Source organism: Macrotis lagotis, chromosome 7, assembly GCF_037893015.1.
Source record: "Macrotis lagotis isolate mMagLag1 chromosome 7, bilby.v1.9.chrom.fasta, whole genome shotgun sequence".
NCBI lineage: Eukaryota > Metazoa > Chordata > Mammalia > Peramelemorphia > Peramelidae > Macrotis > Macrotis lagotis.
The window spans coordinates 94,087,662-94,101,895 of record NC_133664.1 but is presented as its reverse complement, the minus strand read 5'-3'; the positions used below and the strand labels follow the sequence as shown (position 1 = coordinate 94,101,895).

General features: G+C 39.6%; 1 protein-coding gene across 2 annotated transcripts in view; it reads left to right on the top strand.

The window, feature by feature from the left end:
- The first annotated feature begins 7,292 nt into the window (after window positions 1-7,292).
- The window catches only part of NUB1 (negative regulator of ubiquitin like proteins 1), a 44,885-nt gene continuing 37,943 nt past the window's right edge, over window positions 7,293-14,234 (top strand). Inside the window, exons 1-2 of one of the 2 annotated variants that reach the window (XM_074193321.1) lie at window positions 7,293-7,456; window positions 12,307-12,424. In XM_074193321.1, coding sequence (XP_074049422.1) covers window positions 7,338-7,456; window positions 12,307-12,424 — 237 coding nt within the window. In that variant the 5' untranslated portion in view covers window positions 7,293-7,337. Of the gene's footprint in view, window positions 7,457-7,693; window positions 7,805-12,306; window positions 12,425-14,234 lie in introns of those variants that run through there. The other variant, XM_074193322.1, reaches the window with a different exon arrangement.

Below are 14,234 nucleotides of genomic sequence, written 5' to 3'. Positions count from 1 at the left end.
TTACATCAAAGGTCTCATGACCCTTGACCCAGACATGCCTGAGAGATTAAAGAAATGTTTAGAAAATATGGAAGCCACACCTGTGGTTGACCTTGAAACATGTCTGTCCAACTTTTTCAGTGTTGTTTTGTGCTCAGCATCTTATAAAGTTTGCACCATGTCCCCACACACTTCCAGGTCTAGATCTTATGGTATGATAAAGTACAAAGGGAGTATTATTTCCCCTGGGGAACCCATATACAACAGAAGGGAACAAATATGGGGAAAGTCAATCAGGGACACCAGTCTTCCCTAACCTCACAGCCTTGCCAGATTTCACTCACTTGACTCACTGACTAGCTCACACTTCCTTCAAGGACAACCAGTCTGTAACCAACAGCATAATAGATTATACTATAACACAAGCCAAGAAGTCTTCTTTTTCCCTTTTATCTGCTGAATTTAGACAGAATAGGGGGAAACATGTTTTCCACAGAACTATTATTAACTGTTGCCTTTGCACCCTCATATTGCAATTTTTCTTTTCCTTATAATATTTTCAGGCTACCATGGATTGAATACTAAATTCTAAATGGATAACACTTTAAGAATTAGATGGGGGGGGCAGCTAGGTGGCACAGGGGATGGAGTACTGGCCCTGGAGTTAGGAGGACCTGAGTTTAAATCCAGCCTCAGGAACTTAATAATTGCCTAGTTATGTGACCTTGGGCAAGTCACTCTTAACCCCACTGCCTTAAATAAAATTTAAAAGAATTAAGTGGAGGAAGACACTATATTGGCGTTTGGTGGATCACTTTAGAGGGTCAAGGATTATTCATGGAGGAGGTAAGATTTGAATTGTGCTTTGATGGAAGGAAAAGTCTTACATCAGAAGCAAACATGAGAGGATTCCAGGCAAAAGCATTGTGGCAAGCAAGGGTTCTAAAGTCAGTTCCTGACAGTGACTAAACCAGCCAGGGATGGCGCAGGGGAATTTGGGGGAGAAAATGCAAATTTACCAGAAAACTCTAGCTTAAAAAATAAGATTAATTGAGTTACTAAACATGAAAATACTGACTAATGTTAACTCTGAAGAAAAATTTTCAAATTAGATATTGACAAGAGATAGAAAAGCTAGAAGAAGGCAGTCAGTAGAATAATCAGAAGAGGACATTACTGCTTTCCCCTTCTCTCCTGATCAACAGCAACTGGATTATTGCATTTGGGATTATATTAATCAAGTAAATATAGTTAAGGTCATGACTCTCTTGAGATCTCTGTATTCTCTACAAATAACCAAAACCTGGGTCAGGATTTTGCCTTTCCTTAATAATCAGGGGACCGAATACTGGAAATTCCCCCTTTAAATGAGTAATAATTTTATACTCCCATTATGTCTGAATGATCTTTGTATTTAGAAGAGTATTGCCAAGCTTTGGCCTATGATTAGGTGCTATAATTACAGGGAATTGTGACTGTTTCCAGTGCAAGAGTCTTCATGATTTTTCTATTTTAAAATTCCTAGAATTACTGCCCTCCTGCCCACTCTTTTCTTGAGCACCAGAAGGACTAGAGTGCCTAGGATCAAATCAATAAGTATGTATTGAATTATTTGAACAAGATACTATGCTAGGCATTGTTTCAAAATGGGGGGTTGGGAAGGGTCTATATAAAGAGGTTCAGTTTTTGGTGCAGGTAGAGAGACTTGCTTTAACTATGTGAAAAGTCAAATAACCATAAAAAATTTCAAAGATATTTAAAGTAACACTGTAAGGTGGCTGAAAAGATTTCTTCATTTTATTCACTGTGTTGTCTTCTTGCCCTCCCCTAAAAATTCTCAAATCCTCTTACAGAGTGAGTTAGTAGTGAATGAATTTCAATTCTCCTTATGCCTGTGGCAGTTAGTATCTAGACCAAACAAATGGCCTTGAAGTTTTGATAAACCTCAAAGAGACACTTAGTAAAACCTGAAGGAAAGAGGTTGGAACTGGCCATCTTTGTCTTGATTTACTGCTTAATAAGGGCAAGGAACTTTGTGCCACTTACATTTGCCTTCTTATTAAACTTTCTGGCTCCTGTATATATAATATCAGGTATACAAGTACAATCTGCAAATGAACATTATATATCCATTAACTTTCATATAGTAAGGTAACATGTGCAGTATCCCAGATATTTATTTAGCTATTTGAAGGTAGTTAATGCAGTACCAAAATGTAGCAAGCACAGGGATAATACACAACATAGTTAAAAAGCATTATATAACATGTAGCAGATGAGCTATAGAAGTCATAATTAATCTGTAACAACATGTTTGTGTTACCTATTTTATATATATATGTATATATATATATATTTATATATATATACACACACACATCTATCTGTATTTACTACTAAAGGACACATATATCTACATATGTAACTTCTTCACTCATTACCCTAAGACTTCTGCAGTGGCTTTTTGTCAGTTCTGCCTACACAATATATTCAAATATCAGAGGCCTTTAATTCCAATCTGAGGCTTGAATGCCACTATCTCTAGTGGTCCTAGGTCCTGAGATTTCTACAATTTACATCTTAAGCAGGAAAAGGGCAACCGCTAGATTCGGTTCTTTCCCATGACCAGGCAGTGATATCCCTCAGGTCAGGACAGGCTTGGCAGATTTTCTCATCCTGAAAAAATATAGCAACATACAATTTCCTCTTCTTCTGTATTTTGATCAGTCTTTTCTGTACTTGGCCCATTATCCAACCATATAGCTAAATAGAAGATTTTGTATTGATCTTGGGAGTTTATTGAGGAAGAGGGTAAGAGGATTGGACCTTTACAAAGAAAATCATTTTGGTAGATAAATGTAGGATGGACTGGAGTGGAGAGTGACTTGTGGTAGGTTGACCCACCAATAGGCTATTTCAATAGTCCAGGGAGCAGGTGACAAAGGTCTACATCAGAGTAGTGGTAGCAAGGGAGGAGAAAAAGGGTCATATTCATGAGATCTTGTCAAGGTGATACCTCCAAATCATCTAGGTTTACAATCAGTTCTTTATTCTCTCTCATACTATCCCTCATATCCAATCTGTTGCAAAAGTCTGTAGGTTTTAACTTCTTAACATCTCTCATATGTGCCCTTTCTCTTCTCTGAAACTGCCTCACTCTGGGAAAGGTCTGATTAGTCTTGCCTAGAGTCTCTTGCCATTCCAAGTCATCTTCCATTCATCTATCAAATAACCTTCCTTAAACACAGATCTGACCATGTCAAATCCCAACCCATGACCCCTCTAGTGGCTCCCTACATTCTAGGATCAAATATAAAATCTTCTGACATTGAAAGTCCTTCATGATCTTGCTTTTTCCAGTCTTTCCAATCTTTTTTTTTTTTAGGTTTTTTTGCAAGGCAAATGGGGTTAAGTGGCTTGCCCAAGGCCACACAGCTAGGTAATTATTAAGTATCTGAGACCAGATTTGAACCCAAGTACTCCTGACTCCAGGGGGGGGTGCAGCTAGGTGGCACAGTGGATAAAGCCGGTGCTTTATCCACTGTGCCACCTAGCCACCCCCCCTTTCCAATCTTCTTAAACTTTACTCCCCCAATCATATTCTGTAATCCAATGACACATTGGTCTCTTTACTATTCCTTTTTTCACAAGAGGTACTTCATCCCCAGATTGTGGGCATTTTCACTGGCCATTCCCCAAACCTAGAATACTCCTCTTCCTCATCTCAATTTCCTGATTTCTCTATTTCTCTAGCTTTCAAGTCCCAAGTAAAAGTCAACCTTATTCTAGAAAATTTTCCCAATCCTTCCTCAATACTATTTTCTCTCTGTTTACAATTTATCCTGTATGTATCTTGTTTGTACAAAATGAACTACTAGGTGGCACAGTAGACAGAATTCTAGACCTGGAATCAGGAAGATCTTAGTTCAAATAGGATCATAGACATCAAAGGAGAAAGTGAGGCTGGTGACTTTGTACAGCACTCCCTCACTTAAATCCATGTCATTTAAGCATAAAACACTCAAAAAACCTAGTAGACTTATTAGATTCCCTCCATCAGTGAGATACTTTGGGGAATGCTGAACAAGTACAACCTCTTTAGACCTGAATACCCTGAGCCACTCATGGAAATAAAAGGATTGGTAAAGTCAAGATCTCTGGTAGCTATTTTTCCTTGTTATCTAGATAAAAGCTACCAGGGAAAGCAATAAATGCTAAGTGTGGAATGAATACTAGAGATTATAAGTGTTATGTGGTCCTTTGAAGAAAGATTAAGTTCAAGCTCAAACTATCAGGGAAGACTTCCTGTAGGGAGCTGGAATTTGAGCTGGACTTTGAAAGATATATTATTTGAAGTAGAGAGAAAAGGATGAAAATTTAAATCCATTCTTGCTATCTTTTCAGATTGTGACTGATCCAAACATATCTAAAAAGTATTTCTCACCAGAGATCTTAATTCAGACTGACAACCCTTCCCCCATAATGGTCCCCAATGAATTTTCTTCATTGATCCTCAGTTTCCTCATCTGTAAAATGGGCATATGGTTGAGGGAAATTTAACTAGATTATCTCTTAAAGCCCCTTAGAGCTCACTCTCCATTGATCATAGGTTAGATCATATCCCCTTAAACAACTGTCCTATTCAGATCCCTGGTCCCTGAAATTTGGGGGTCTGTGCTGCTACAAGTACTACCTCTCCAACTGGATTAGAAGATCCATTCCTCCGAGTGCCTTCACTTGATATGATACCTTATTCATAGCAGGTTTCCAATAAGTATTTGCAAGAGTGAAATGGCACCATTATTAGATAGAAGGCATAAAATCTACTTTCAATTTCATGTATCTATACACAAGAAAGACACTGGAGTTACAAAGTTGTAATTAGATATAATTCCTACCTTCAAGGACTTTACAATCAAATGGATAATAGGTAGGCAGATAAAAGAAAGATCAAAGAGTTTGGAAACAGATGTGGGTTCTAATTCCAGCCATGTTATTAAAATCCTGTGTGATTTTGATTATTTTTAGAGATAAGGAAACTGAGGCAAACAAAGTGAAGTGACTTGCCCAGTCACATATAGTTAAGTGTTTGAGGCTGGGTTTGAACCCAGATCTTCCTGACTCTAGAGCCAGGACTCTATTGTGTCACCTAGCTGTTCATGATCCTTAAGTATAGAGAAGCATAATACAGGGTAGACCATGATAAATGAAAAAAGAGAGAGCCAAACAAAGGTCATGAGAAGTTAAGAGTAGAGAAATCACTTCCCACTGAGGGAAGAGGAAAGTACTGAGAAACTGGGATGCAGATAAATTTGCTTTGGTACAATGGAAGTCACAGATAAGATTGGGGGAAACATGAAAACAGTAAGGGAAAGGTGATAATTAGGGGATCTTGAAGGTGACACAGAGGCATTTGATTTGATTCCTACTGCTCTAAAAACTGGAGGATGTAGCATTGGCCAGGTAAACTTCTGGTCCATAAAATGGCACTGAAGATGAAGGCACAGGAAATAACAATGGAAAATCCTTTTCTTAGGAAGAATATAATTTATACAGAGATATTTCAGGAGGTCAAGGCTGTCAGAGAATAGTGAGAAGGCTTTTAGAAGGCACAAAAAAGCTTTAATAAATGTTTGATTAATTGATAAGACATTAAGCTAAGGGGCTAGCCATTTGGTTTCAAACCATTTCCCCCTATTTCTTTCACATTATATATACCTTTTTACTCACTATATACTCCAGATAAACTGGAGTTCACCCCAAGCCTGGAATGCTCCATCTCCTCCACCTCTGCCTCCAAATTCCTTCATACTTTAGCTCAATGGCCACTTCCTTTAAAAAGTCTTTCTTCAACTTACGTGAACTTACATGATTTACATGCAGAGTGAAGTGAGCAGAAGCAGATCACTGTACACAGTAAACAATATTGTATGATGAAGAATTGTGAATGACTTAGCTCTTCTCATCAATACAATGATCCAAGTCAATCCCAAAGGACTCATGATGAAACATGCTATCCACTTCCAGAGAAATAACTGATGACATCTGAAAACAGATGGAAGCGTGCTATTCTTCACATTTTTCTTTCATTCTTGTCTTTGTATAAAATGATCAATATGGAAATGTAAACATGTAATGTAAACATGATTGCACATGTATAAACTATATTAGATTGCTTACTGTCACAGGGAGGGGAAGGAGTGGGATAGAACTTGGAACTTAAAATTCTACCCTCAAATGTTAAAAAATTGTTAACATGTAACTGGGGAAAATATGATTTTTTAAAAATTAGTCTTTCTAGGGGTGGCTAGGTAGCGCAGTGCATAAAGCACCGGCCCTGGAGTCAGGAGTAACTGAGTTCAAATCCGACCTCAGACGCTTAATAATTGCCTAGCCGTGTGGCCTTGGGCAAGCCATGTAACCCCATTGCCTTGCAAAAAGTAAAAAAAAAAATTAATCTTTCTAGATTGTTCTAGTAATTGCTGTACTAATTGATTCTTCTAGTACCCCTCCCCCAAACTCTACTATTTATTTCGAATATATTTTATACTCATTGTACATATTCCTTGTCCCCACCCCCATCTTTCTGTGTGTGTGTGTGTGTGTGTGTGTATATATATATATATATACATACATACATATATATATGTATATATATATATATATATATATGATATAAACCTCTTGAAGGCAGAGATTGTTGTCACCAATAAGCATTTAAATACTTACAGCTAGGTGTGGAAGTAGATAGAATGCCTGCTCGGGAGTCGGCAAGACTTATTTTTCTGAGTTTGTTAGCTAGGTGAATCTACCCAAGTCACTTCACCTTGTTTGCCTCGGTTTCCTCACAGTAAAATGACCGGGAGAAATAAGGCGCTTCAGGATCTTTGCCAAGAAAACTCAAATGGGGTCACAAAAAGTTGGAAGAGACTGAAGAACCAAATACTGGAGAGCAAGTGTTCCACTAGACCAGGGACTACCAAAACGGCAGTGACCTCAGGAAGCACATCCTGCTGGGGAAGGGCGCTTTCCCGACGGCGATGGATCAGTATACACACTGGAGGTATGTATACATGTACGTATGGGCGGAGGGTCCTCAGGGAAGGCGGCCTCCCACATCAGAGCCCCCCGGGTGTCTGCCCTGAGGCTGGGGGCGGGGAGGAGATTTTGGTAACTGGGGTTACGATTGCCCCTGGCCAGGGGGCTCCCGCCCCGGCGGGGGGACACGGCGGCGGCGGCGGGGGCAGGGGTCACGCAACGTCCCGCGCCGGCTCCGGAGGCCCAGGCTCCTCCCCTTCCGCTCCCGCTCCCGCCCCCTCCCGGCCGGCGCCGCGCGAGGTGGGGTCTGGCGGGGCGGGATGGGGGGCGGGGGAGGAGGAGGAGGAGCCGGTTTCACCCGGAACGAAAACAAACAGCGACCTGCTGCATCCGGGGACTTTCCGGAACGCTGGCGAGCTCCGGCCCTAGCGCCTCTCAGGTGAGTGAGGCCCGGGAACGGCCGGGCCCCGCGGCGGACGCCCGCCCGCCCGCCTCCCGTCAGCTCCGCCCCGCCGGCGCCGCCCGGGCCTGGGGGCCCCGCGGCTTCCCTCGCCCCGGGAGCGGTGGGGAGTGCAGCGGGCCCCGGCTCCCCGGGCCCGGCCCGGCCCGGCCTCCCCTCCCCCAGGCCTCGGGCCTGGAGGCGCGCGGCCCCTGGTGGGGAGGGGCGGGCTGGCCCGGCTGCCCCCGCGCGGCGCCCCCCCGGCCCCTGGGCCGCTTGGCGAAGCCTGGATCCGAGCCGGGACAAAGTGGAATTGTCTGACGTTGGGCCCGAGTTAAGCCACCACGGGTATCACTTGGGGCTCACCCGTGGCCCCCCATAAGTTTTATCCTTGGCTCTGTGGGAGGGTTGGTGACCTCGCCGGCCAAAATGCTGCCCTCCCGGTATCAGACTCCCTCCTTTACCCATTCCTGCCGAGGAGTTTGTTACCTCCTGAGTAATCTAGAGGCATTGATTTAGGGAAATTTGGGAAGGTCGAGCTGTCCTGGCAACTTACTGCAAAAGTGGAACCAAAACTGAAGTAGCCCTTGTTTATCCCTGGCTGTGAAATGGCACTTGAAAGACATTTTACTTTAAGTTCTGTGATCCCGTCAACAAGAACTCCGGACTTCGCTCATCTCTTAAGATCCCGCACACATGTCCTAGCCGAGGGTGACATGCTCCAGAGTTCTGCATAAGGACCAGAGAAATCTGTTGTAGTCGTAATTATAGGGCTAGAAAGGCGTGGTATGATGAAAAAAAGTGCAACCAGAAAGACGGGAGTTAAGAGTCAGAAGACCTAGGTACCAATACTGGCAATGCAACTTCTGCCGGAGATGGTGTTCAGTTAATCATTTAACTTCTCTGAGCCTCATTTTCCTCCTCTAGTTAGATTACATGATTCCAGGTTCTCTTTCAGCTCTAAATTTTGTGATTCTGTGAAAATGGTGGACAGGTCTGATGATAATTCTCCTGCTTTAATTCTCCTTTAATGTCTCTTTGATACCTCCAAAGTACTTTGTAAATCCAGCTTCTATCTAAAGCATTCAGTCTTAACTTTTTTTTTTAAGGTTTTTGCAAGGCAGTGGGGTTAAGCGGCTTGCCCAAGGCCACACAGCTAGGTAATTATTAAGTGTCTGAGACGAGATTTGAACCCAGATACTCCTGACTCCAGGGCCGGTGCTTTATCCACTGTCACCTAGCCGCCCCCAATATCTCTAGTTAGCACCAGCCCTGGAGTCAGGAGGACCTGAGTTCAAATTTGACTTCAGACACTTAATAATTACCTAGCTGTGTGGCCTTGGGCAAGCCGCTTAACCCCACTGCCTTGCAAAAACCTAAAAATAAATAAAAATAAAAATAAACTAGAGATATTTTCAGTTAAACACAGTACTCAGTATTACATGATTCTGTATTAAAGAGTCACAAAGTAAACTGCAGTATGAGGTGAAGAAAAGAGAGAAGGAAAGATGTTTGCAATGAGAGGGATTAGAGAACATTCTGCAAGATGAATCTTTTGACTTGGGATTTAAAGGATGGGATGGGAATTTAACAGTTAAAAGAAGGGAGGGAATTCTGGGCAAATAGCCTGAGAATTCAGTTGGGGGATTAAATAATTATCTAATTTGCTGAGAGTGTAGAGAATATGGAGGCAGGGTAATAAGATAAAAAGTTGGGATGATAAATTGTGGAAGCCTTGAATGCTAAGTAAAGACATGTGGTCTTTTATTTGATAACAAGGAACTACTAAAAGAATTTTGAAATAAAGCATAATATGACCAGGATTATATATTTTGAAAAATTATTCTGTAGGCAGCATAGGAGGGATAGTGGAGATTAGGAAGACCCCTAAAGAATTGGTTTAGGCAGATAGTAATATGGTTGAACTGGAGTGAACTTGGTAAATTATGGATTGGTAAGAGAGATAAAGGAGGACCAGGAGTCAAAGGGTAGCAAAAGATTGCCAAAAAGGGAGACTGAATTCAGTGATGGTGCTGTAGGCAAAAATAATGAAGTCACATGGAAGAACAAGTTTAGAGAAAAAGATAAGGTGAGTTTTGAACATCTTGAGTTAGAGGTGTTAGAGGTGGAGATACCCTGTAGGCAGAGATCTAAATGCAAACATCAAAATGGGAGTTAGGATTAGTGACAGATTTTGAATCCACTTTCATAAAGGAGGTATTTTGAAGCCATGGAATAAAACCCATTGCTAAGGGAGAGGAGAGAGTCAAACCCTGAAACTTGTAGAATATACTAGGAGTTAGGAATAGAGGAAAGAAAACAACCTGAACGAGTGGCATCACTGAAACTAATGGAAGAGATAGAATTTGTTAGGGGAGAGGGTTATCAACATTGGTGACCTTGGAACAGCTTCAGAAAAATGGTGGGGTTGGAAACCCAGATACAAGGAAAGATGTGGATAATGAGGAAGTGGAGACATCAGATGTAGATGTTATTTATTTTCTTCCTTTCATTAAGTGAAGGGGAGGAAAAATAGGATTTTAGATTGTCTAACAAGGTCAAATGGAGTTTGATTAGATTAGAAAAAGTATGCATGTAATAATATCAGAGACTCTAGCTAGGTATTATTCAGTAAAAACTCAGAAAATGAACCCTTTAAGTAACTGTCTAACTGGGAATAATCTGCCTATATCAGATGATGGCAAATTTCCAACTAGAGTTAGTTTTGAATGAATTAATTTGATTTTATATACTCTGGGTAATATTGTTGCAGTTACAGATGCTAGCCAGTGAATACTCTTCCCTCTTCCACTTCTTGTGGCTCCACTTAGTGCGCCACATTCTTTCAATCCAAACTGCTGTCACTGATAGAATGTATAAATTCTCTTAACTGCAACCTAGGTGGACAAGCTGCAACCTTATGTGGTGGAAGGGGTAGCAATAATAGGAGCATGAAGCTGGGAAGACATTTTAAAGTTTTTGAGAAGGTCTTTTAATAGTTATAATTTTTTTTTTGGATAGGCAAAATGTGCCCCAGACTGATACCTGCTCAAGAAATACTCAGTTTGTCTCAGAAGGCTTAAAACATAAGGAATAGCTGAAGAGCTGTGAGCAATGGTTAACTGGTTTTTTTAAAATCAATTTTTAAAGTCAATTGAAAAAAAGTGATAATGTGCTAAATAAAGCTATTTTGAGTTTGAGGAGTATCTTATTACCCATTTCAAATTTATTGAGCCTGCCTTTCAGGATGTTACCCCCTCCAGTTCTCTATGTTAACTTTCTCTTTTTCCTCACTGTGCCTTCCTTTTTTCTCTCTTTGAAGCCAATCTCTACCTTTTTCTCTTTCTCCCACATCTGTTTCATTTACCATACTTACAACTTGTGGCTGCCACTTTCTGTATTATAAAGTAAGATTTTTGAGGATATAAACTATCTTGCTTTTGTTTTTGGATCCCCACTGTTTAGAATGGTGCCTTGAATGTAGTCAGGGCTTAATCAATATTTGCCTTTTCATTCTTTGAATTTCCTTGAGCTCAGCTAAATCTAATGTTAGATAGAAAAAAGTTTCCTGTCCCAGTTATAAAAATCTTAACCCTCACTTCACTCTTTTTTTTGGGGGGGGGGGTTGCAAGGCAATGGTTACGTTAAGTGACTTGCCTAAGGTCATATAGCTAGGTAAGTATTATGTGTTTGAGACTGGATTTGAGGCCGGTGTTCTGTCTACTGTATCACCTAACTGTCCCTCTCATTTTACTTTTGGAATGCTTTTTATAACTTAGATTTGTCTTGATTATGCACAGCCTGTCAACTTTCATACATCTTTACATTTTCTCTACATATATCTTCTTTTTTGATTTTTGTGAAGATGGGGAAAAAAGAACCTTAGTGGTACGATGGTATCCTCAGGATATTACTAGGATGAATGAAAACTTTTTAGACCATTGGGTGGAGTCTTTGGAATAACATAGGTTAAAAATACATCAATTGAGAGACATGGGAATCATCACTGATATTAGTAGTCAACCATGGAGATGAAAGAAACAGATTGACCAAAGCACCAAAATTATTTCTTCTTGCTTTTAATTGTCTATTAGTGGAGCCTGATACTTTGATAGAGTACCTCTACACTTGGTCATTAATAGTCAACATTTTTGCTTTTCTTCCTCAGCTTCACCCATATCAACAAATTATTCAGCCTTCTGTGTCTTTGATACAAAGATTAATCAGGGGGCGGCTAGGTGGCACAGTGGATAAAGCACCTGCCCTGGAGTCAGGAATACCTGGGTTCAAATCCGGTCTCAGACATTTAATAATTACCTAGCTGTGTGGCTGGCCAAGCCACTTAACCCCATTTGCCTTGCCAAAAACCTAAAAAAAACAAACAAACAAAGATTAATCAGAAACATACAGCTTTACTCTGAAGCAGTGAGCATCCTGACAGAATAGCAACAACTACTTAAGGAATTATGTGTGATATGACACTTTACAAAGAAACTGATTTTTGTATTTTTAAAAAAATTCTCTTCAGTCTAAAATGTTTTGGTTTTCTAAGGGAATTTATCTCTTCCTTTTCTACTATAATTTGAATCCAATGATGGGTTAAAAAGAGAAAACAAAAGAATTTAGAGGGTTAGCAAGAGAATCCAAAGTAGATAAAACCCAGTCTTACAAATCTTACCACTTGTTAGCAACTCTAATAAAAAAGTTTGTAAAGGCAGGAAGATGAAATGATAACATCTCCCTAATTTATATTAGCTGGGGTAGATAACTAATCTAAGCCAAAAAGACAACATCACCACACTGTAAATTCTATTTATACTTTAAAATATTCTTTTATATATTTTTTAAAGGATGGCACAAAAGAAATACCTACAAGCAAAGCTGACCCACTTCTTAAGAGAAGACAAAATCCAACTTTGGAAACCTCCATATACAACTGAGAACAAAGAAGCTGGTTTGGTATTGAAGGTATTAACTTTTCTTATAAAATATCAAAACTTTTTATAAAATATCAGAAATTCATACCTGTTGTCTAGCGAGGTGACTATTGAAGATCCCCAAAATTGTCAACATAATTATGGTGTAATGCAAAATTTCTCTTAGAATTTTTCTGATAAACAGGTAGCAACTTAATGCCATCATTTCTCTCCCAGAGCATTCTTATGTTTATGAATCTTCTGTAAGGTCCCATCTATAATGTTTTTTTTGTTATGTTTTTGCAAGGCAAATGGGGTTAAGTGGCTTGCCCAAGGCCACACAGCTAGGTAATTATTAAGTGTCTGAGACCGGATTTGAACTCAGGTACTCCTGACTCCAGGGCCGGTGCTTTATCCACTGTGCCACCTAGCCGCTGCCCCCCCCCATCTATAATGTTAATGAAGTCTTTAATTTCTCTTTTTTCCTGAATTTAATAAGTGACTGATACTGAAATTAGACAGTAATATTGGTATCACAGCTCAATAGTAGAGTACAATTAGTTACTGATAAATTATTTAAACTGATGATTTCTTAGCTGCTTCTGCTGTTACACACTGTAAAAATGAATTTTTATTTTCAGCTAACCTTCAGATGACCCACTTATTTTTCTCACCTGGTACATATAGAATGTTAAAAGACTTTTGTTGTTCAGTTGTTTTAGTTGTGTCTGTCTCTTCATGACCCCATTTGGAGTTTTCTTGGAATGATTTGCCATTTCCTTCTCTAGCTCATTTTATAGATGAGAATCTTAGACAGTGTGGGTAAAGTGACTTGCCCAGGACCCCTCAGCCAGTAGTAAGTTTCTGAGGCAAATTTGAACTCTGCAACATGAGTCTTCTTCACTCCAGATATGGTACTCTATCTTCTATGTCTCTTAGAGGCTGCTGAATACATTAGATATACTTTTTATTTTTGTTAGGACATGTATGAATGAGACTCATAAAGGACAAAAATCATGGATGGGTTGTGATCTGCATTATTTGAGCAAATTCCTGTTTCTGAAAGCTCATGTCTGCTGGGAAGGGAAATATTTAAAAAAGGGAGTAGATTCCAAGTGCTTCATTGTTATTCATGCAATGATATCAAGAAGGAAAATGATTAACAGGACTGGATGAGAAGGTACAGATGGATTTTCATCTACCCTGTGGGGGAGTACCCAGATGAATGAGATGAAAGATCCATGGAATTGTTCTAAAAATGTAATATTTCATTTACTTAGTTTTTTCACAGAATAAGTTGTTTCATATAGATAACTGAAATTTACCTTATGAAACAGAGAAACTTAAGTTTAAATATTTTTAATGGAATCTCCACAAAATATTCCATACATTTCCTATTATCTTAAAGTCTTTTCAGCATAATTTAGCCATCATTTGATGCCCAAATCATCATTATGAATTGTCTTTTTGTACTCTACTGTAATGAAATGAAGACTTCAGGGTCATTCAGGTATATCAGGCTTTAGGACATGACTTCTATGCTTTCTGTTGTTTTCCTGCTTTCCTCACTGTTGGCTATGATTTTTTGGTATTATATCGTCCTTTGGAGACATTATCCTCCCTTCAGATTTGTGACATCTAAATCTATATAAGAATCCAGATAATCATCCATATTTGAATAGTATTTAAAATAAAAATTAATAGACTTAAAAGTGATGGCTTGAGAGATTTTCTTATGAATAAACTACACAAAAATATCTCTTTCTGCTCCAAGACCTGTTTTTGGTAATTTGTCTGTGCTCCAGATAGTTGAACTTAAATGACTTCTGGATTAGTTGTTATACTAGAAATGAAGACAACTT